This window comes from Phascolarctos cinereus, unplaced genomic scaffold (genome assembly GCF_003287225.1).
Source record: "Phascolarctos cinereus isolate Bilbo 61053 unplaced genomic scaffold, phaCin_HiC Scaffold_5;HRSCAF=322, whole genome shotgun sequence".
NCBI lineage: Eukaryota > Metazoa > Chordata > Mammalia > Diprotodontia > Phascolarctidae > Phascolarctos > Phascolarctos cinereus.
In genome coordinates, this window is record NW_027555958.1 from 352038167 (window position 1) to 352060463 (window position 22297).

Consider the following 22297-nt stretch of genomic DNA (forward strand, 5'->3'; position numbering starts at 1 on the left):
TCATGGTGGACTCGGGTGTCAGAATCCTGCCTTAATTACTAGTTGCATGACCTAGGAAAGTCTCTTAACTGCTCTGTGCCTCAGTTTCCTCATCTGTAAAATAATAAGACTGGACTTGATGGCCTCTAAAATGCCTTCCAGCTCTAAATCTATGCTCCCATGACCTTTCCTCTCAAACCCACTCATCTACTAAACTTTCCTATTTCTGTACTCTGGGTTCCCAAATTTACCCTCACAGTTATCTTCAATTACTCATTCTTTCTCATATGACATATCCAACCAGTTGCCAAACTAGGCTGTTTCTGTCATTACCATACATGCTGTATTTTTCTACTCACACAGCCACCATGTTCAATCATGCTTTCACTGACTTTCACTTAGATCCATTACAATAGCCACCTGATTTGTCTCCTTGCCTCAAGATTTTCCTCTTTCCAATACACGCTTTACACATGCCAAACTGATATTTCTAAAGGACAGGTCTGATTATGTTTTTCCCTCATCAGTAAAAGCCAGCGGTTCCTTATCACTTCTCAGATCAAACACAAACACTGGGCAAGTCATTTAGCCTCTGGCTGCCTCATTTTTCTCAACTGTAAAATGGGGATGATAACAGCACCCACCTCCCAGGATTGTTGTAAGGACCAAATGCGATAATATTTGTAAATTGCTTAATACAGTTCTTGGAACAAAGCAGGGCTTAATTAAACAAGATACATATAATGTAAGCAGAAGGTAATCTCAGAGGGAGAAAGGGATAGGTAGGCGTAGCAGTATGTGTTCCCTTCCCCCTCTTCCCCTTTAAAATCTTTCACAACCTGGCCCCAAGCTATCTTTCCAGCCTTGTTAAACATTACTTCCCTTCCCGACTTTATGATCCAATTAACAGTCCATCCTGTTGTTCCTCACATATCACATTCTGTCTCCTGTCTTCACGTATATTTGCACTGGCTGGCCATTCCACCCACCTGGAATGTAGTCCTTCCTCACCTCTGCCTCACAGAATTCCCCATTTTCCTGCAAGGCTTTCTGCCTGAGGCCTTTTCTGATCCCCATAACTGCTAGAGTCCTCCCTCCTGAATAATCTTATATTCCATTTCTGTATGTATACGTTGTCTACTCCTACACAGAAAACTTAACTTCCCTTAGAGTAGAGAGCATTCCATTTTTTGACTTTGTTGAAAAATGCACTGTGCTTGGCTTACAGTAGGCTCTTAGTAATGCTTGTGCTGTCTGTCACAATTGTGCTTCGTGGGCAAGCTCAGGGCAAAAAGGTGGGAGACTGTAAACAGGCAGCTAGGAAAAGACCAAGTGGGGACCCTGATGTATGCAAGAATTTCCATTTTTCAGCTGCAGTCATACCAGCATGTTAGCAGTCTACTTAATTATATTAATAACCTGAAACCAGAGCCAAGTCAAAGAGAGGGAGAAAACCTTTTGCAGCTCAAGTATCATTCTTTTCCAGACCACATTCCAATCTAAATATTTAGAGGAAGAGGAGGAGGAAAGAGGCAAAGAGTTGATGAACAGGAACAGAGACAATCTAAAATCCACAGGCACTTAAAAAAATAAAGGTTAAAGAAATTGCGATAATTTAACCTGGCAATAGACGGCTGAAGGGTGACTTGAGTCGTCGTACAAAGTTCAATGCACTCAATGCAGTTCTCTATGTCCACTGAGAACCAATGGAAAAATAAAGCAGAGGAGCGGGAGAGGTCAGACAATTTAAAAAAATTCAATGAAATTTAACAAGCATTTGTTAGGTGCCTATAACAATAAGATGGACTGTAGGGTTAAGAATGTTGGGGAAACAATCAGTATATAGGCAAGTAAACATATCAGTAGTTTGTTGGGCAGCCCCTGGAGAAGGCAGCACTAAAGGAAAGTAGGGATGCTGAGAGGCGGGGGGGGGAGGGAGAGCATTCTTGACATGAGGTTCTAGTATAGAGGCAGGAGGTGGGGAGTAGAATAACAGCAGCAGCAACAACTGTAATAACTAACATTTAAATAGCAGCGACTATGTTCCCGGCACTATGCAAAGAGCTTTACAATTATTACCTCACTTGATGCCATTCTTCTCCCCATTTTTACAGATGAGGAAACTGAGGCACAGGTTGAGTGACTTGCCCAGGGTTACACAGCTAATAAGTGTCTAAGGCTGGATTTGAACTCAGGTCTTCCTAACTCCAAGTCCAATACACTATCTGTTGCCTCACTATAAAACATTATGTAAATATTTATTAATCATCTTATTTGTTCTAACTTGTAGGCCAGCCAACAAAAAGTTTAATCCCAGGCTGGTTTCCTCATGGCATCTATTAGCTTCTGTGCTGTTCTTTTCCAACACTCATCAGCACTTTCTCTGGGAATCAAAACCATTTTAACACTATTCTGAACAAAGCATCATCCTGAGCAACACATAATTGGGAAGGTAAATGTAAAGGTATAAAAACCGTATCACACATTTCAAAGCCAAAGGCAAAGCACATTTGAGATGGCTTAAAGTTTTGGTTTATCCACACTTTTTATTGCTTCCCCACCAGTATCAATCATCTGGGGTTGACTAAATTTCTGGTTCGAGTTTTTAAAGGATAACCACCCCAGGAAAACTGTTTAAAGCCTACAACCAGCCAGGCCACCTGTATGGCTGCTTCCCTTTGTCCCGGGCGTGGCCCTACCTCTTGGACCTCCTTGTCCCTTTCTTCTGTGCAGATCCCTTCGTGATAGGACCGAGCTGGGGGGCTCTCTGTTGACATCAGGGAGGTCCTCTCATTGCAGACTTCCTCCTCACTGTCTGAATTCATGAATGTGATCATGGTTCACTCCTTCGGAAGAGTCTGAAAGGGAAGGCACGAAGACAATCCATAAAGGCTACTGGGAATTGCAAGAGGCTGCAAGATTACTTGCAGAGGGGAGCAGACAGGACCAGAAGGGGCTGGAGAAATGGCAACAACCTCAGCTATCATAGAACAACCACATTTTAAATATTTGTAACAGAAATGTCAAGTCAAAAGACTCACGCAAAGGGTTAGTAAAGGACGTTGCCTAGTATTCTGATGATGAACTAAAACTGTCTATATTAGTGTGCCTAGGGCCCAAGCACAGACTCCCAGAGAAGGGATGTCCTAACACACCAGCTGTATTCTAAGATGACCAAATAAAATAAATTAGCTCAGAGAAGTAAGAGAAAAGACACTCTGATATCCGCCTTAACGAAAAGAGGAGTTGTTAGATAACACTAAGGTGCATTCTTAACTGCTGACATCTGAATGGGGACATGGAATGTCCTCTTTTCTCAGACCTACAACAGGGCCCTCAAATGATTCTCAAAGAAAGGCATTCTCTTTCTGCAAACCAGCCTGCATGTCCTCAATCTAAGTGACTGCCTTTAGAACTCAGGTCCTCCGACGCCAAACTCAGCATCCTTTCCACGGTGCCTCACTTTCATTCTCAAGTAGGGTCCCAGGAAAGGGAACAAGCATTTATTAAGTACCTACGATGTGCTAGACAGTGTCCTCGGAGCTTTATAACTGTTATCCACTTGATCAGCAAGCCCAAGGCAGCTGATGGCTTACAGGGTGGTGGTTTCTTCTACTATAAAACCTTACACTGTAAAATAGTTATTCTTTGGTTTCTGGCATAAGTTAATCATTAAATTATCATCTTTCTCCCTAGTGTCTAATGAAGAGCATCATTCTGGTATTCCTCCTATACCCCAGATCCTGAAGGATGGTTGGGGAATGGGTGACAATTGGCTATGAAATCCATGGAAACACACAGTGTCTTAAGAATTAAACTTGGGAGTCACCCTCAACTAGTGACTTTTTTTTTCCAGTAACAAGAGGAAGCATGTAGGGGTAGGTGGGCCACCAAAAATGGATGAAGGAGCCTACAGATTAATAATAATAATAATAATAATAATAAATTGGGAACTACTGACCTAGGTAGGAATGAGCAACCTTCCACATTTCCTTGGAAGAGCCAACACAATACTCTTCCTCCTTCCATCACACTCTGAAACAACATGTGTGAAAGGAGAGGTGCAAAAACATTGGACAAAGACTCGTGATTAAAGATAAAACGAGAAGGGAAATGAGAGAACTATCAACCAAAACAGGATGAACAAGGGAACAGAAGAAGGTGGAAATGAGTATCTTTGTGTCTGAATTTCCCTAGCTAGACCCCACCATCTTCAGCAAGAAGCCTTTCCTGATCTCCCCAACTGTTCATGACCTCCTCTTCAAACTGTCTTGTCTGTGTTCGTATTTATTCACTTGACGCTGAAGCTGTATTTGTCTTTATACGTATATCTTGTCTCCTATATTAGCATGCAGGCTCCTTTGTGAACAGGGACTATTTCATTTTTTGTACTCATATCCTCAGCATCTGGCACATCGCTGATGCTTAATAAATACTTGTTGACTGACCGATAGTCAGCAACGGCCAACGAAACAAATTCGGGCTTGATGCCTTCGTCCTGTGCAGACTGGCTATCAGACCACGACGGCAGACTTAATGAATGGCTTCCAAAAGGGGGATGTGTGCACATGAGCTCTTGAAATGGTGGAATGTTTTCTTTTTCTCTAGGAATGGGTCTCCCACCAACATCATCTATGTGCAAGACACTGTGCTATGTACTAGATGTCATCATCCCCTAATAACCCGCGGGAAATTGGGAATGATAGAAAGGACACCGAATTTGAAGGCAGAAGCCCTACTATAGACTGTGTTACCATGGCCAACCGTACTTTTCAGTCTTCAGGGGATTAGAACAGACGACATCTAAAAGTTCTTCCTGGGTCTAAATCCTATGAGTCAAAGCATAGTGAAATGTTGATGTGGTCTTCTTTCCTCACCCACTATACTTAAATTCAACACAAAATATCACACATTTTTCTCATTCCCCCTGAACACAAATAAAATATGTGCCCTAATCCTTCCCCAAAACTGCATACATACATGTATTCAAATTATATACATGCACATGCACAATGCACATGTGTATATGTATATATAAATATAAGTATACATAAACATAGAAACAAAAATTACATATTATACACACATACACACACAACCTGAGCTTCTGATATAGTTCACGTCATAGCATAAGAAAAATGGATTTGGAATAACAAAGGTCTTTGGTTCAAATGCAGCTGTGCTACTTACTACACTATACATCCTCGTGTGAATCACTTAAATCTCTCAGGGCCTCAGAAATTACACAGGATAATCTCTCTAACGTTCTTTCCAGCTCTAAATTCTATGATCCTATCATAACATGGGATTTTTCTGGTACCCTTTCACCTATGACTATTACAATATAATACCATGAAAAGAATTAGAGCCACAGGTAAGCAGAAAATACTACTAAATTAAAGACATTCACAGTCCTGGCTCTCCCATAGGCATATCAAACTCAACATGGCCCAACTGGTACTCACCTTTCTCTTTAAACGTGCCCCTCCTCCACATTTCTTTATTTCTGTTGAGGGTACCACCATCCTTCTAGTCACCCATGTGTGTAATCTTTATGTTTCCAGTCCCCGCCTCCTCCCCCATCTATCCAATCAATTGCTATGTTTGGGGGATTTTAACTCCATAACATGTGTCCGTCCCCCTTTTCTCCTCTCACACAGCCACCTGAATTCAAGCCCCAACCCAACAACCCTCTCCCAGATCACTCTTGGAGCCAACTGAACTCCCTCCCATTCTCTCTCTCTCACATCCATCTACCACATGGCTGCTACAATGATCTTCCTGAAGCACGGGTCTGACCACATTCCATCGCTGCTGAAAAATATTTCACATTACCCTAGTGCCACTAGAATAAGTGCCAACTCAGCCTAGTAGTTAAGGCCCTTTATAAATTGGCTCTTATCTGCCATCAAAAGGTGTCCTGCTGAGCCAAACTGGTCCCCTCTGGAGAGAAAAGTATAGAACGTTCACTGGGGGACTCCAGGCCATGGGGAAAGGTGGCAGAACTGACTTCTCACTAGTTGGCTTAGCCAAGAAGAAAAGCCAGCACTGTGTAGATTCCCCAAGAAGAAAGCAAGGTATCCCCTAATCCCCGCACGGTAGCAGCAAACAATCTCAGCAGGTCCAAGACCTGGGCAGAGGTCCTTGCCTAGTCTACCTAGCCACAGCAAACTATTCTGAAGGATAGAAGGGAGGAAAATCACAGGATTAAAAGCTGGAATGTTTTTTTAATTAATTTATTTTTAGTTTTCAACACTGACTTCCATAAGCTTTTGAGTTTTAAATTTTCTCCCCCTCCCTTCCTTCTTCTCCCCCCTGCCCCCCCCATGGCATGCAATCTGATATAGGCTCTACGCATACATTCCTATTAAACATATTTTCACATTAGTCATGTTGTAAAGAAGAATTAGAACCAATAGGAGGAATCACAAGAAAGAAGAAACAAAACAAAACAGAGAAAAAAAAAAGAACAAATAGTATGCTCGATCTGCATTCAAACTCCATAGCTTTCTCTGGATGTGGACATCATTTTCCATCATGGGTCTTTTGGAGATATCTTAGATCCCTGCACTGCTGAGAAGAGCTAAGTCTATCAGAGTTATTGTGCAAAGTCATTGCACAATGTGGTTGATACTGTGTACAATGTTCTCCTGGTTCTGCTCACTTCACTAAGTAAGAGTCCATACACGTCTTTCCAGGTTTTTCTAAAGTCTGCCTGCTCATCATTTCTTATAGCACAATATTACATTCATATACCACAACCTGTTCAGCCATTCCCTAACTGATAGACGTCCCCTCAATTTCCAATTCTTTGCCACCACATAAAAGAGCTACTATAAATATTTTTGTACATGTGGGTCCTTTTCCCATTTGTATGATCTCTAGAAGTGATATTGCTGGGTCAAAGGGTACACACAATTTTATAGCCCTTTGGGCATAGTTTCAAATTGCTCTCCAGAATGGTTGGATCAGTTCACAACTCCACCAACAATGCATTAATATTCTAATTTTTCCACATCTTCTCCAAAATTTATCATTTTCCTGTTTTGTCATGTTAGCCAATCTGAAAGGTGTGATTTGGTACTTCAGAGTTGTTTTGATTTGCATTTCTCTCATCAACAGTGATTTAGAGCATTTTTTCATATGACTATAGATAGCTTTAATTTCTTCATCTGAAAACTGCCTGTTCATATCCTTTGATCATTTATCAATTGGGGAATGATTTGTATTCTCATAAATTTGACTTGGTTAAGAGCTGCAAATCTTGACAAGGGCAAGGACAAGTCTTTGTAACCCCAGCACCCATCACAGTGCCTGACACAGAGTAGGCATTGAATAAATGTTTGTGGATTGACTGACTAGAGATCAACTAAAGCAGCATCCTTTCACAGATTAAGACACTGAGGCCCAGTGAGAGATTATTTCCTTGACAGTGCAAAGATGAGACTAAATTGGGGGTGAAGTGGGTCCAATGCTCTTTCCACTCCCCAAGTCCCTTGCTCTCCAAGATATAGCTAAGTTTTCCACAGTGCCCACAAGTCCTTAGAGAAAAAGTCACTCAGACGGTATACAATTTATAAACAACTCTGCCAAGCAACACCACAAGATGCTTGTCCACCCCAAACTTTGCTGACGCACAGAAGTAATCCAGGGGGAGTGGGGGAGGGAATTCCGTGGCTCCCAAACAGGTAAGGGTAAGGCTGTGCAACTGACACACCTGGTAGAGGTAAAGCGATATCCAAACAAGGAAACGAAGATTCCAACCACTCTTCCCTCCTCCCATGGTCCTTCTATAGAGCCCATTTATTTGACTTACAGATGGCCCCAGGCTCTAGTTACCTGACACTGATCTCAAAGCTAAGGCAGGGCCAGGTGGTGGAGGGCTGAGGGGAGGGGGAAAAGAAAACAAACAAATCAAGTCTGATCAGGGCACCAAGGGGCTACATCAGGAAGTCCTCCTTCCCACAGCAACCCATCCAGCTGAACAAGAACATTTTTGCTGAAACCTGCTCCGGCCCTGGGAACCTTTTAAAACAAGTATCTATAGAAAACACTCCAGTACTAGGTCTCATTATTCAGGTGTATCTAGCTGAAAAAGCTGAATGAGCGGATCTGGCAGAATTGTCCCTTCTGACTTGCAGAATTTCAGCAAACCTGCTTAGGCCTGCAGTTCCCTGCGGTTATAATGAAACCCAGTGACCCACTTTCCTCTTAGTTCCTGTTTTATTTAGATCCAAAATGAGCTTTATGGAGGAATGCAAAGGAGGTCTGCCCTTAAATTTGAAGGCCAAATGACAGCAGGACTGGCAACATGTCAAAAACCCTATGGAGAAAAGCAGCGCCTTCTGGGAGATGTGAATTATTGCTCTAAAAGCAAATTTGGAACACTGGATATTAAGTACTTATGCAGCCTCACTTGAGTCTGCAGCATGGGGAATAGGTTCAGGGCACCCTATTTATTTAAGAAAGCAAACAAAAACAGGCTGGCTTCAACTGACACAGGGTAGAGGGGTACAAAAGGTACAAAAACCTCGTATGCTCTCCCACAGTGGCCACGGTAACCTCACTGCATGAGAAATGATTACAGCCTTGCCTTTATGAGCATTTACTTTGTGAGTACTGCCCTTGGAAATCACGGAGCATCATCCCCCTTCCATAACCCTCTATGATCACCCCAGCACCAGAGCCTGTCCTTGGACATGTCTTCAATCATCTTGGCCACTATCCATCAAGTCACACTTGGCTGAGTGCACATGGAACCAACCCGGGCAGTTGCTTTTCCCACAATCCAGCTGCTGAGATGGCTCTGGCCAAGGGTGGCGGCGGGACCTGGGACCTGGAGTTCAGGGTCAGGCCCACAGCAGAGCAGCTCTGCCAGCCTATGTAATGCAACACTCCTGCAGCAGCTATGTGCCCTGTCCATCCCCAGAGCAGCCAGCCAGGCTAGCAGATCAGGAAGGCCTTAGTCGTTAGACAAGGTAGGAGCAGGCTGAGTTATCCACAGGGGAATCAATCATGAGGGCTCCACTGGCGTAGTACAGACCAGTCAACTGTCCCTTGGGTCCAAGCAGTCTTCATTATGGTCTCTTTTCTGGCCTTCAATTTTCTTGTCTTGTCTAGAAAAGTGACACTTCAAAAATAAAAGATAAAAACATCCCCCCCAATATTTTATTGTATTTCCTATTGCTATGAAAGTGGGGGGAGAGGAATTTTTTTTCCCAAGTGGTTATGAAGAATTCAGTCCTACGAGCATTCCTTAAATGCCTACTGACCTACGTGCCAGAGACACAAAAAAGAAACGACTTTGACTCTGCCTTTAAGTAGTTATTATACTCAAAATTCCATAAGGATAGAGACCAAAGCATAGGCTCTGAAGTCAGAGGACCTGGGTTCAAATCCCACTTCTGACACTTACTACTTTTAACCATGGGCAAGTCACCTTTCTTGGCTTGGTTTACCCATCCGTAAAATGAGGAGCCTTCCACTTCTATCCTATAATCTATGTCTTGGCTACACTTTGTATTAGCCCCACTGACTAAGGCAATGCTCTACACAAAGCAGGCCTTTAATAAAGGTTTCTTGTTTTTTCCATTCTGATGGGAGGGTGGAGGGAAGGAGCCCTGGGGATGACATGTACACACATTTAAGGACATGAAAAACACCAGAAGCCAACAATTCAAAGTCCATCCGTTCATCCCCACCCCCACCCCCAAACAAGCAGTGAGGAAAAATTATGGATTTTTTTTTCTGACTGGAGACATTTGTAATACAAGAGAGGGAACCAAGGGGGAGTGGACACACATCACCAAGTCGAAGAAACATGCTGGGGCCCCTAAAGCGTTGCTCTAGCCTAGAAAAGTAACAGCTCTCTGATTTACAAATTAATAAAAATAGCTGATATTGATACAGCGATTTAAAGTTTCAAGATACATTCTATACTTCCTCTCATTTGATCCTCTCAATAACCCTGTGAAGTAGGTGCTATAATTTTTATCCCTTTATAAGCCCACTGAAATGGCAATCAAGTGATCTGCACAGGGTCACTTATCTGGTAAAGTGTCTAAGGCAGGATGTGAACCAAGGCCTTCCTCTCTCCCAGTCCTGGGCTTTATCCAATATACTGAGATGAGTCTTGTACAGTTAACGGCACCAGCCACCACCCTGTCTCCACCCCACCCCTCCAGAAACAGGCCATCCTCCTCAGTTCCTTGTGAGCCCAGAGGGCTGCCGACTGAGAGACACAAAGAATCCCTGACACCAGCTGGCCCAACCCCTTTGCTTCTTACACAGAGAGGCTCCTGACTTCTCTGCAGTCACCTAGATACAAAATGGCCCACTACAAATGTGGCAATTTTCCCACTATAACATACCACCCCCTCACCTGGTGCAGGCCTTGACGAGGAATGAATGAGGCTGGAAGGCCAAGGCTTTCCTCAATTTACGTCCTCCTCTCCCACTTACTCCAAATTCCAGTCCACTTCATGAATCACCTCTCCTCCTCACAGCACTTCCACATGGACTGACTGCATTCATATACCCCTAGAATGCTGAGCCCCCACAGGGGGCAGGGAGGGGAGCAGACCTTTTTTAAAGGATTCTGTCACGAAAGAACATATGTCTATGGACTAGATGCTCCTGCATCCTGACGACCTCATGGCTGGTGAGAGGTGTTGCAATGGAACATCCAGGTGGCTACATTCACTGCAATCACATTAAGCAAAGCTACTTCTCTCAGCTGTGTATCTTTAATATTCAAAGCAGTATGTTCCCGTTGGAAAGTCAGACTATTTTTAATCTCACTCATCACCTGTGTTAGACCCATTGAGGAAGGTGAGGCTCCCAGAAACAGTCTTCAGAGCCCCTGGTTTGTTTATCCAAGCTCTTGGCTGTCATCTGCAAGGTCACACAGTCCTTAAGGGCAGAGACTGGTGCTGTGATTTCACAGGTAGAGAATGCACAGAATAGGAACCCCCCTTTACCAATGCAGGTCAGTGCCTACTCTGCAGTTCGTGGTCTCGGAGAGTTTCCTGGAGCACTGACAGGATGAGTGACTTGCCCAGGGTCAGAGGTGGGCCTTGAGCCCAAGCCATCCCTGCTCCAAGGCTAGCTTTCTAATCACTAGGCTATGTGGTGCCTCTCACTCAGAGAGCTCCCATCTCCTTTGATGGTCCCGGGCAACAAAGAGCCCAGGTGCTTTTACACTGACCCACACCTCTGGCAAATGCCAGTGGAGATATAGGCTTGCTTTGGACATGTAAGATACAATCCTTAAGTACTGGCCTACTCCAGCAGCTTCTGCATCCCAGGGAGGACCGGAAAGAGGGAACCTCTTTTCTAGGCATGCTTTCAAGGGATCTTTAGTTCACAGATCTAGAGCCTGGAAGGAGCTGGAGGAAGCCTTGGAGGTCACTGAATCCAACATCCTCACCTTGCAGATAAGGAAACTGAGGACATACAGCTCAAGGCCACTCATCAAGGCCATAAAGGTGGTAAAAGTGGCAGAGTCGGCATCTGAACCCAGTGCCTCTGAGTCCAGATCCAACAACCTTCCACTGCATCCACGCTGCCTCCCCACCTTTCATCTGTTTGTTGCCCTCTTTCTAGTTGCAGTCTTTTTTCTTTCTTTTCTTTTTTTTTTTTGGCAATTGGGGTTAAGTGACTTGCCCAGGGTCACACAGCTAGTAAGTGTCAAGTGTTTGGTCTGAGGCCGGATTTGAACTCAGGTCCTCCTGACTTCAGGGCTGGTGCTCTATCCACTGCGCCACCTAGCTGCCCCTGCAGAGTCTTTTTCAAGGCAGATTTTACCAGGGCCTGGCATCTGTAAACAAAAGGATTGTCTCAGAAAAAATAAGGGATCAAAGAACCTGGAGCTGGAAGGGGCTTTAGAGAGAATCTGGTCCCAAACCCTTCATTTTACAAATGAGGTAGCTAGGTGCTGCAGCAGACAGAGCGCTGGACGTGGACTGAAGAAGACCTAACTTCCTAACTAGCCTCAGATACTACATGTGGAACCTTGGACAAGCCACTTAACTGCAGTCTGCCTCAGTTTCCTTATCTGTAAAATGGAGATAATAATAGTAGCTACTTCCTAGGGCTGTTTAGAAGATAAATGAGATATCTGTAAAGAGCTTTGCAAACTGTAAGGGCCGTATAAATAATAATTATTAGTAATAAGTGCTAGCTATTCTTATGAGGAAAATGAGGCCCAGGGGAGTGATGTGACTTCTCTAAGGTAATACACCTAACGAGAAAACTAAAATTTGAACCAAGGTATCCTGAATTCCAAGCCTACATTGTTTCCTACACCAACACAGCCTAAATAATTGCTAAATTCCCTTTCAGCTTTGTAACAATCTACAAATCCATTACATTTTCCCCAAAAGGATACTGCATCATCTGTATGAGGAAGACCTGATCAGATGATCCCCAAGGTGCCTTCTGCCTTTGACGTTCTACGGCTCTCAGATTTGAAGTCCTTCCTATTCATTGATTTTAAGCAGCTGTTTGTTCCTGGGGTTGCCATGGATTCTGCTTGACCAGCAATAGTTGCATGGATCTCAAAGGACTGACCCAAGTTGGCAAATCTAGCTGGGTTAGGGCAAGTTACTCAAGCGCCTGCAAAGACATGTTCTGGGCAGCATCCTAAAGGGGGCCATGCTAGTGCTCACCTCTGCAGGTATCTGGACCATCCTAGCTCCAGAGAAGACTCTTCCCCCAGGCCACAATATCCCTCTGAATAGTAAGGAAATCTTACAGAAGGAGCTGACCCTGAAATAACTAACAGTTATAACCAGGAAACCCTAATTCCATCTCTGACCCTAATTCTGCCCCTGTCTCCTTTTCTAACCCTCTTTCTGTCACTAACCCTAATTCCATTCAATCTCAATTCAACAAGCATTTATTAAGCTCCTGCTATGTGCCAGACAGAGTGCTAGGTACAAGGGATACCAAGGCAATAAACAAAGAGGACTCCTGACCTCTAGACACTTTCATACTGAAAGTTGAATAGAAGGCACAACAGTTGACATAAAAATGTGCTTGGCCCTTCAAGATATTTAAAAATTCCAATTCTAGCTTTTTAAGCTAAATAAACTTTTTTCAACAGAAAGCCATTTCGGCTGTTACACTGAATCCATGTCAAGAAACACAAGCTTTGGAGCTGCAAGAGGCCTCTGATCATCTAGATCAGAGACATCAAACACTCAGAGCATGGGGCACCTCAATGCTCCCTGAAGGAACCAGATGAAAATGAAATTGGGAAATAGTTATTAAAATAAATAAAAATACAATAAGACACAGACAACTTTACATTTTAAAACTAAGTCTATATGTGGCTGGCAGGGATTCTTACGTACAGATTAGTGGCCCATTTCTATTTGAGTCTGAGGCCACTGATCTAGCTGATCATTCAAGAAGCATATTTATTAAGCACCTACTATGTGCCAGGCTCTATGCCACATGCTGGGGACATAAAGACACAAACAAAACATTCTTGATCCTCAGGGAGCTGATTGAAGGAAACAATGTATGAACATACAAAATTCAAATAGGATAAATACAAAGTAACTGAGGGAAGAAGGAAAAATCCAGTTCCTTCACTTTGTAGATGAAGGGTCTGAGGAGAGTGGGGAAATAACTTGCCAAAGCTCACAAAACTAGCTAATAGAAAAGTCGGCATTGGAACCGAAGTCCCTGACTCATAATAGTGTATGCTTTTCCATTCAGTAGGCCACACTGGCACTGTAGGTTCTAAAAAAGCCATTTTATTTTTAAAATCCTTTGTGGGGTAGACTAAGCTAGACTCTTTGAGATCACAATGGCAGTACCATCTGGTGAAAGAATGAATTGAGTAGAAATAAGGCAAAAGACCTGAGTTCCAGACCTCGGACAAATCCACTTAACAGATCTGAAGGTTAATGTTCCTCATCTGTAAAATGGGACAATGATTGCCCTGCTCTTAGCTTGTAGGGCTGTTGCTTTAAATAAGATAATGTATGTGAAAGCTCTAAGAAAAGAAACAAGTGGTACACAATGTAACAGGTTATTATTAAGAAGCAGTCAAGGTGGGATGACTTTGAGAGCTTCCTGTCTGAAGGAAACTAAGCAGGAGGTGATACTGGGGAGCAATATAAATAAAAGAGCTGAAAGGGGGTGATAATCAGCCTTCCAGAAAAGATAAATGGCAACCTCTGGGTATTTTTCCAAAAACACAAGAACAGAAGACTAACTTTCGCAAGCAAAACATGCAAATTGTTGTCTCCAGGGAAATTAGTATTTCCAGTCCAAATGGCAAAAACCTTCCTGGAGAATAGCAACTTACTATCATGCCCATAGCCCACCTCAACTAAATAGTCATAATGGCCCCTACATCTAATTATGGATATTCAACTCCTTGAAGACCTCTCAGCAAGACAGCCTGGCAGAAATAAAACTCTGGGTTGGGAGCAGGGATGCCTAGGTTCTTTGGGCTGTCCATGCAACACAGAATCACCCATTTGTTTCACCACTGGGTTCTTAGAAAGTCTGCCTTTAGAGGAGCAGAAATATTGTGTTCACATGATTACAAATCACTCCACCCTCACTGACTCATGACATGCATTTCACAGAAAGGAACTTGAATCTCGTGTCAATGACATCATTTGTACAGTGATTTTAAATACTCCTTGAAACATCAAACAGATGGAAGCTGCCTGAGCACTCAAGTCCCTAGAGAAAGGACAGGCTATGTGTATGAAGGATACTTCAAGGAGAGACAATAAATCAAACCACCTGGGCTTCCTAATTCTGAACAGCCTGCTCCAGGCTGTCTAGGTGTTTTCATCTAGAAAGCAGGGATCACTGAATGGCAGAAAAGTGCCAATTAATTTACATGTAAAAATGGTAAACATTAGCATGGTATTGTGCAGAGGAGTCCTAGCAGATCAATACTCTCTACTACGCTGAACCAGATTAAAATGTAATTGGGAAATATTTAACAAAATAAACAAAAAGACAATAAAACATTAGATAACATTACATTTTAAAACTAAGTTAATATGCGGCCTTGGAGATTTTTATGTGCTGTTTAGTGGTCCCTTTTCCATTTGAGTTTGACACCAATGGTAGGACCAGAGAGGGTCCTTAGGACTCAAGAAAGCCTGCATTCAAATCTTGCCAATGACAAAAACTAGTTGTGAGACTTTGGACAAGTACCTCAATCTCTCAGTGTTCCCAAACAATTCTCTAAGGCAGTGAGCGGTGGAGTGGGGAAGGAAGAAGAGAGGGAAGCTACCATCTGCATCAGCGGAAGAAGTTTCTCCACCAGGAGCTTCTCAAAGCCCATGTGTGAACACTGTGTGTGTTGAATTTGTGGACATAGTGAATTAATAGGATGACAGATTTATAGATGGAGAAGACGATGATGTCATCTAGTTCAATTTCCTCATTTTACAGATGAAGAAACTGAGAACCTTTTAGTTAAGTGATATGCTCTGTGTAGGGTTCCATAGCATTAAAAATCTAGAGGCCATCTAGGCTAATCTTGTTTTACAGATGAGGAAACTGAGGCTAAGGAAAGTTAAGTGACTTGCCCAAAGTCACACAGTTATTCAAAGTTACAATTTGAATTCAGGTCTTTTAACTCCAGAACTGTCTATCCACAGGTCCTCTGAGGCCAAATCTAGCACTCTTTCCACTCTACCTTCCTCAAAACAAATTCGAAGGGCAACATTCTACCTAACTAAAATGCTCATGCTTACAGAAATAGAAAATAAACCCCATCATGGTGGAAATCAAATCTACTTCCCCTTTCTCCACCAAATTCCTAGTATAACTCTAGGTACACAGAGTGTACTCTGCGACACTATCAGTTTGCATACATAATCATCAGACATTTTGCTAAAACTAACGTACCTGTGGGGTGACCCCAGTGCTATATGGACTATATGTATTTTTAAATAATACGTATTTTAAAACATGTATTTAAAAAGTTTTTTAAAGAGGTATAGAAAATAATGCAAAGTGAGGAAAGCAGAAGCAGGCACCCTATCCTAAAAGCCATGCTCTGTGGGCTAGCATACATATATCTACAGGTATATGCACTCATAAGGTTCTTAAGAGTTAGACTATTAGTGATGCTTAAGGTTACTTTTCATTGCAAAGCTGTCTTTAAAAACAAGCTTTGCTGTGCTTCCTTTGCACATGAATTCCCCAGGCACGACCTAGAGAGGCAGCAGGCCCAACTTGGCTAACGCTGTAGGCCAATGAGTGAAAACAGGAAAACATAAGGCATGAATGAACAAACCCAACCGGTTTTCTTTACCGAGAGGAAGGGGAAACCTTTCACCCAGTCTTATGACAGTCATATTCACGGTCCCTTTAAATGCACACACTCCGGCCCGACATAGAGGAGTGCACACAAGGCAGGTGGACTTTGGGGATGCAGAGACCTTGGGGTCAGCTGTGCTCCACTCATACCTGGGCTACGGGTGGGAAGTGGGCCTGAGCAGCCTTCCCCAGCAGCGCAAGGGCCCGGCGTTCACAGTCAGATTGCTTGGCACGCTCCCCGGTAGTGGAGGCTCCCAGGCCCCGCGCGGGGATGCAGTGCGAGGCACCCAACGCTCCGCTATCCCTCTCCCTCAGCCCAGGGTGCTGCAGGTAAAGGGAAGCGAAACAGGGCAGCACCCGGGAGGCGCGCGCAGCCAGGAGAGACTCCGGGCACCGGGCCGAGCACGCGCCTGAGCGCACGCGCCGGACCCCGGGGTGCCCGCTCCTCCTGGGGCCGGAAAGCGCGGGGGGAGGGGGGAGGCGGGGGCTTTCCCATGGACGGGGAACCGGGGGGGCGCCGCTGTCAGTCGCCCACTCCCCCAGCCCCAACTCACCTGCTCCCAGAGAAACGCCCCGGCGATGTTTACCTAACTCTCCGGTAACGGGAGCCAGCCCCAGCCCAGGGCCGAGGCACCACCCCCGGCCCGGCCCGCCCCTCCCGGCGCTGGGAGTCCCGTTGCGCAGCTCCCATTGGCTCATCCCGAGGGCCCCTCCCAGAGACGGGGGGTGGTGGTCATCCCTCGCTCGTGGGCCAATTGCAGCTGGAGGCGGGGTGAAAGCAGGGCCAGTGGGCTAGAGGGTTCAAGGATGCCGGCTTCCTGTATGCAATGGATTACTACGGGAGCCCCAGGAACTCCAGTTTTGGGGGAGAACCAGCCTGGGCAACAAGTATCTGAGGTTTCTCAGCCGGTGCCATTGCAAGTGCCCTAGTTGGACTGAATCTCGGGACAAGTAGGCACTTAGCAAAGAGCCTAGCACATAGTAGGCGTTTAATAAAAGTTAATGGGCTGCTAGGTGTCACAGTGCATTCATAGAGCGCCAGGCCTGGGGTCAGGAAGACTCATTTTCTTGAATTCAAATCTAACCTCAGACACTTACTAGCTGTGTGACCCTGGGCAAGTCACTTAACTCTGTTTGCCTCCATGTCCTCATCTGTAAAATAAGCTGGGGAAGGAAATGGCAAACGGCTCCAGTATCTCTGCTAAGAAAACCCCAGATGGGATCATGAAGAATCGGAACACAACTGAACAACAACAAATAAAGGTTGATTGATTAATGGTCATTGAGGTCAGTCCCCACATTTTACAGATATGTCCCGGTGAGGTTAAGGGAGCATAGGACATAAGATCTGTGACTCCAAGTTCATCACTCTTCCAGCTGTGCCTCACTGTCCCCAAAAGGTCGTTGGAAGTAGGCAAAAGATAGTGAACCAGTGTGTGTGTGTGTGTGTGTGTGTGTGTGTGTGTGTGTGTGTGTGTGTGTGTGTGAGAGAGAGAGAGAGAGAGAGAGAGAGAGAGAGAGAGAGAGAGAGGTGTGACATAAGTCTTCTGACCTATTACTGAATAAGTAAAATGGTAACATGCTTAGTTTGTGCTTTGCAGACAGTTATTTGTTCAAGTAATGTTTAGTAATATTAGTCACTTGTGTGACACCTTGTAGTAAAAACTAAGATTTTAAAATGGGAAATTTTGTCTCTTTTGAAAAATGTAAAAGAAAAACTAGATGAGTATTATATTACACCTTTCATGCAACTGAAAGGCCCAGATCTGCTGTCATGATGACAGTTTGATGCCTTGAATGGTTTCAGTGTTACCAGAGCAGAGAATGGAAAAGTAAGTGAGACAAGGCGGGCTTACCGACAGCACATCTATCTAGTCTTCTAGCACTGAAGCAAACCCACCCTCTGCTGGCCTGGACATTGACGTAGAAATGGATGCCAGGTGCAGCTGACAGGAGACGATACTACCCTGGAATGAGGTAGGCAGAGATTTGAGGAAAGGGAAGCTAGAGAATTAAGACTGAGGTGCAGATTTAGATAGCAGAATCCATGGGAAAGAGGGGGATCAAGAGGAGAGGACTCAGTTATGTGGATGTGTGTGTAAAAATAGCAATATAACAGGAGGCAGCTGGTGGTACAGTAGATAGAGCTCTGAGCCTAATGTCAGGAAGAAGTGAGTTCAAATTTGACCTCAAACACTTACTAGCTGTGTAATCCTGAGCAAGTCAACTATTTCCTCCCTTGTTGTTAGTTCCCTGCTTCTGAGTTAACTTCCAACTACTGTATTCATCTTGTAGTATGTAGTCATTTATATATTGTTTCCCCATTAGAATATAAGCTTCTTGAAGGCAGGCACTGTCTTTTTTTTTTTTGCTCCATTCTCTATATTTCCAAGGCCTGGCACATAGTGCCTGGCAAAGAGTAAACACTTAATAAATGCTTGTTGACTGATTAAATGATTGACTATACCATGTTTCTTTCCCTCCCTTCCCTTAATGGGACTGTTAGAGTTTTAATTTTTTTTTGGGGGGGGGCTAGGCAATGGGGTTAAGTGACTTGCCCAGGGTCACACAGCTAGTAAGTGTTGTGTCTAAGTCCGGATCTGAACTCAGGCCCTCCTGAATCCAGGACCAGTGCTCTATCCACTGCACCACCTAGCTGCCCCTAGAATTTTTTTTCTTTTTTAAATTTTATTAATTTATTTTGATTTATCAACAATCACTTCTATATGCTTTTGAGTTTAAAATTTTTCTCCCCCTTCCTCCCCACTACCTTCCCCAAGACAACACACAATCTGATATAGGCTATATATTTACATTCCTATTAAACATATTTTCACATTAGTGAAGTTGTAAATAAAAATTAAAACCAATAGGAGGAACCATCAGAGAGAGGAAACAAAACTCAACAGAAGAGGAAAAAAAATGATAGTGATCCAACTTCCATAGTTCTTTCTTTGGATATGGATACTATTTTCCATCACAAGGCCTCTGGAATGGCTTAGATCCTTATAATGCTGAGAAGGGTTAAGTTTATCAATATTAGTCATTGCACAACGTGGCTGTTATTGTGTACAAAGTTCTCTTGGTTCTGCTCTGCCCCTAGAATTTTTAATTTTGCTGCCAATGTTGGCACATCTGTGTGATTCAGTGGAAAGAATAGAAACTGAGAACTCAGGAAAAATGGGTTCACCTCCCAGCTCTTCTGCTAACTAGCTTTACCACTTTGGGCAGGTAACTTAGTTTCTCTAAGTGTCAGCTTCTCCATCTGTAAAGCAAGGAGACTAGATCAGATAATCTTTCCAGCCTTAACTATGTATGATACAATAATAATAACTCACATTTGTATATCAGTTTAAGGTTTACAGAGTGTTTTCTTTAACAACAATCCTACAAGATAGGGAATGCAAATAATATAATCTCCATTTTACAGCTGAGGGAAATGAGGCTCATTTTTGTGAAATAATTTCCCCAAAGTCACAGCCAGTAAGTGATAAAGCCAGGACTCTAGTCGAAATGTTCTAGCTCCAAAATCAGTGCTCTTGACAGTTTACCAGACTATGTATGTTAGAGAAATCATTTCCTTATCTTCTGCTTGGTCTGTATAGAGCTCAGTTGCAGATTGCTAGATTCAATGCTTACTTCATGGAAGAGTTCATCTGGGATATATGAATTGTATACAAGGTAAATCAAGTCAACAAACATTTATTAAATGTTTACTATGTGTCAGGCACTGTGCTATAAGGATTGGAGATACAAAAACAAGCAAAATAAAAGACAGTATTAGTAATAGTGAGGCAAGATTATAATAAACTAATGAGATTGGCTGTTGAAACTTCCTTTGACCCATTCACAAACTAAGTCATAGCAAAGAACAGAATTTGTAGTTAGGGTATACCAAACTAGTATTATCTTTCATAATTGCCACTGTCAGGAGTTATCCCTATATTGAAGCATTAATTCCACTGTGCACATTTTTTAGAGCTCTGCTTTTTTAATAACCAGAACAGTTTTGAGTCTCATGAAAATTTGCATTACAACTTGAGAAAGATACTTCTTTAATTTTGACCCCAACTGATATGACTCAACTTAGATCCACTTTATTCATTAGCCTTGGTGCTGAATAACTTTTGGCTTTTTTCTCAAATTCAGATCTACCTTCAGAGCATACAAATATGCTACCTCTGATGGGAGATGAAAGACAGTGGCTTTGAAGCCAACTCAATTTTAGCCTAATTCTGGCATTAAAATTTACTGATATCTGAAAGAAGATATTATCTACTCCCAGAGAAAGAACTGATAAATAGAAGTATGCACAGTATGGTTTTACATATATACATACACATATGTACATATTCACACATATATTGTCAAATGGTGGCCTTCTCTAGTATGAGATGGGGAGGGAAGGGAGGGAGACAGTTCAGAACTTAAAATGTAACTAAAAATTTCATTAAAAAAAGAAAAAATACTAATATCTTTTAAAAATTCAGTTAATAAATATTTATTAAGTGACCACTGTGTGCCAGGTACTATGCTAGGCCATAGGATACAAAGAAAGGGCCTTCAGGAAGCTCACATCCTAATAAGAGAGGCAACATACAAACAGTGATGTACAAACAATCCACATGCAGGATAAATTGGAAATAATTAAACACTATCTTCATTTCCTAATATATCTTCCCTCCCCTACTGAGATAGCCTTCCCTAGTTATGAGGAATAACAAGGAAAGAGATTCAGTGAAACTTATCAACTCAACAAGTCTTATAGTACATAAAATGTTCCCTACTTCTGCCAATACAGGAGGGTCAAGCATTTTCTTAGATCTTCTACAGGGCCAAGATAGGTCATTATAATTACAAAGCATTTGGTTTTGGGTTGTTGTTGTTTTTTTCCATTTACATTGTTGTAGTCTCTGTATATATTGTTTTCCTGGTTCTGCTTACTTCACTTTGCATCAGTTCATATAAGTCTTCTCATGCTTCTCCATATTTTCTGTAGTCATTTCTTATAGCACAGTAATATTCCATTATATTTTTGTAGTTATTACCCAATTGATAGGCATCCACTGTATTATTCTGACATTTTTTTTCTATTAGATTGTATGTTTAGAGTTGTCTGTGTGTTCCTTGAGGAGAATTTTTCATCCATTTTATACCCTAAACACCTTAAACAGTACCTTACAGGGGCTTAATTACTATTAATTATTAAATTAAATTCTCAAGGAAGCATAAAGTGAGCATATTGTTTATGGGGGGGAAACTCAGTTTAACATAGTCTGAGAACACTGAGTACCCTATCACTGATTTCTATATGGTAACATTTTATATGGTATACTTACAAATCCTGAAATATCCCTATCTACAAAGATGAAAAAATGGAAGTGATCCACAAGTTAGTGGAGAGATATCGTCAGCATCAGTCACTCAACAGCAGCATATTATGAAGGTGACTCATGTACAAGAAATAGCCCAAACTATGTTTTGTTTTGTTTTGTTTTTGTTCTGAACCCATGATTTTACTTGATGTTGGGAACTCCCAAAAGGAAACTCCCTCTACTAATGCATCAGTGCCTGCTCTGCAACATAAAGACTTCAGAACATAAAGGAAATCTAGGGAAAATGTATGATCAGGAAGAGGTCTGAGCCAGCCATGAAGGAAGAGAGAGAATAGAGAATCAGAGTTCTGCATTGCATCCATGGAATGTAGTAAGACTTAGAGGAACACCTCCAGAAGGTCTGGTTGATATTCTTTGGAAGATCGAATTGATGAGAATTGCACAGGATGAGACAGTATGGATGACTGCAATCTCCACTTGTTGGAGGCAGTGTCCACATTAGGGATAGCTAAAAACTGAACAAAGGCTTTTGGGATATGCTGTATATAAATGCTGGATCACAGATTCAGTGAAGTTTTGAAATCAGTTAGAAATGAGACAGATTAGGAGCGTTCAGGTCAGTGACCATATTACCGACTTTGTTGTTTAATTTTCAGAAAGAATTATCTCAAAATTTT

At 42.7% G+C, this 22297-nt stretch overlaps 1 protein-coding gene across 3 annotated transcripts in view; it reads right to left on the reverse strand.

Moving 5' to 3' along the window:
- PSEN2 (presenilin 2) overlaps nucleotides 1-16933 on the reverse strand; it is a 39554-nt gene extending 22621 nt beyond the window's left edge. For 2 of the 3 annotated variants that reach the window (XM_020982133.2, XM_020982135.2), the window contains exons 1-2: nucleotides 16839-16933; nucleotides 2679-2837 (exon numbers count right to left, since the gene is read on the reverse strand). In XM_020982133.2, the coding sequence (XP_020837792.1) occupies nucleotides 2679-2816 (138 nt within the window). In that variant the 5' untranslated portion in view covers nucleotides 2817-2837; nucleotides 16839-16933. Of the gene's footprint in view, nucleotides 1-2678; nucleotides 2838-16434; nucleotides 16546-16838 lie in introns of those variants that run through there. The other variant, XM_020982134.2, reaches the window with a different exon arrangement.
- Nucleotides 16934-22297: the final 5364 nt, after the last annotated feature.